Source organism: Egretta garzetta, unplaced genomic scaffold (assembly GCF_000687185.1).
Source record: "Egretta garzetta isolate BGI_Z169 unplaced genomic scaffold, ASM68718v1 scaffold296, whole genome shotgun sequence".
In the NCBI taxonomy this organism is placed as follows: Eukaryota; Metazoa; Chordata; class Aves; order Pelecaniformes; family Ardeidae; genus Egretta; species Egretta garzetta.
The window spans coordinates 1,528,460-1,528,758 of NW_009259988.1; the positions used below are offsets into that span (position 1 = coordinate 1,528,460).

General features: G+C 65.2%; 1 protein-coding gene across 1 annotated transcript in view; it reads left to right on the forward strand.

Moving 5' to 3' along the window:
* Nucleotides 1-299, forward strand: part of LOC104127847 (fibroblast growth factor 17) — a 5,487-nt gene that overhangs the window by 3,520 nt on the left and 1,668 nt on the right. The window contains exon 4 of the mRNA XM_035896041.1: nucleotides 128-297. Coding sequence (XP_035751934.1) covers nucleotides 128-297 — 170 coding nt within the window. The remainder of the gene's footprint in view (nucleotides 1-127; nucleotides 298-299) is intronic.

Here is a 299-nt window from a genome sequence, read left to right on the forward strand (position 1 = left end):
TCCCGGTACATTGGGGTCGATGGCAGGGATGGGGTGGGCAGGGGGGGTGGCAGCCCCTCCTGGGTGCCATCCCCAAGCCCCCCTGCGGGTGCTAAGTGCCCCTCTCCTCCTCCTCCTCCTCCCGCAGCCCAACGGCAAGAGCAAGGACTGCATCTTCACGGAGATCGTGCTGGAGAACAACTACACGGCTTTCCAAAACGCCCGCTACGAGGGTTGGTACATGGCCTTCACCCGCAAGGGCCGGCCCCGCAAAGCCTCCCGCAGCCGCCAGAACCAGCGGGAAGACCACTTCATCAAGC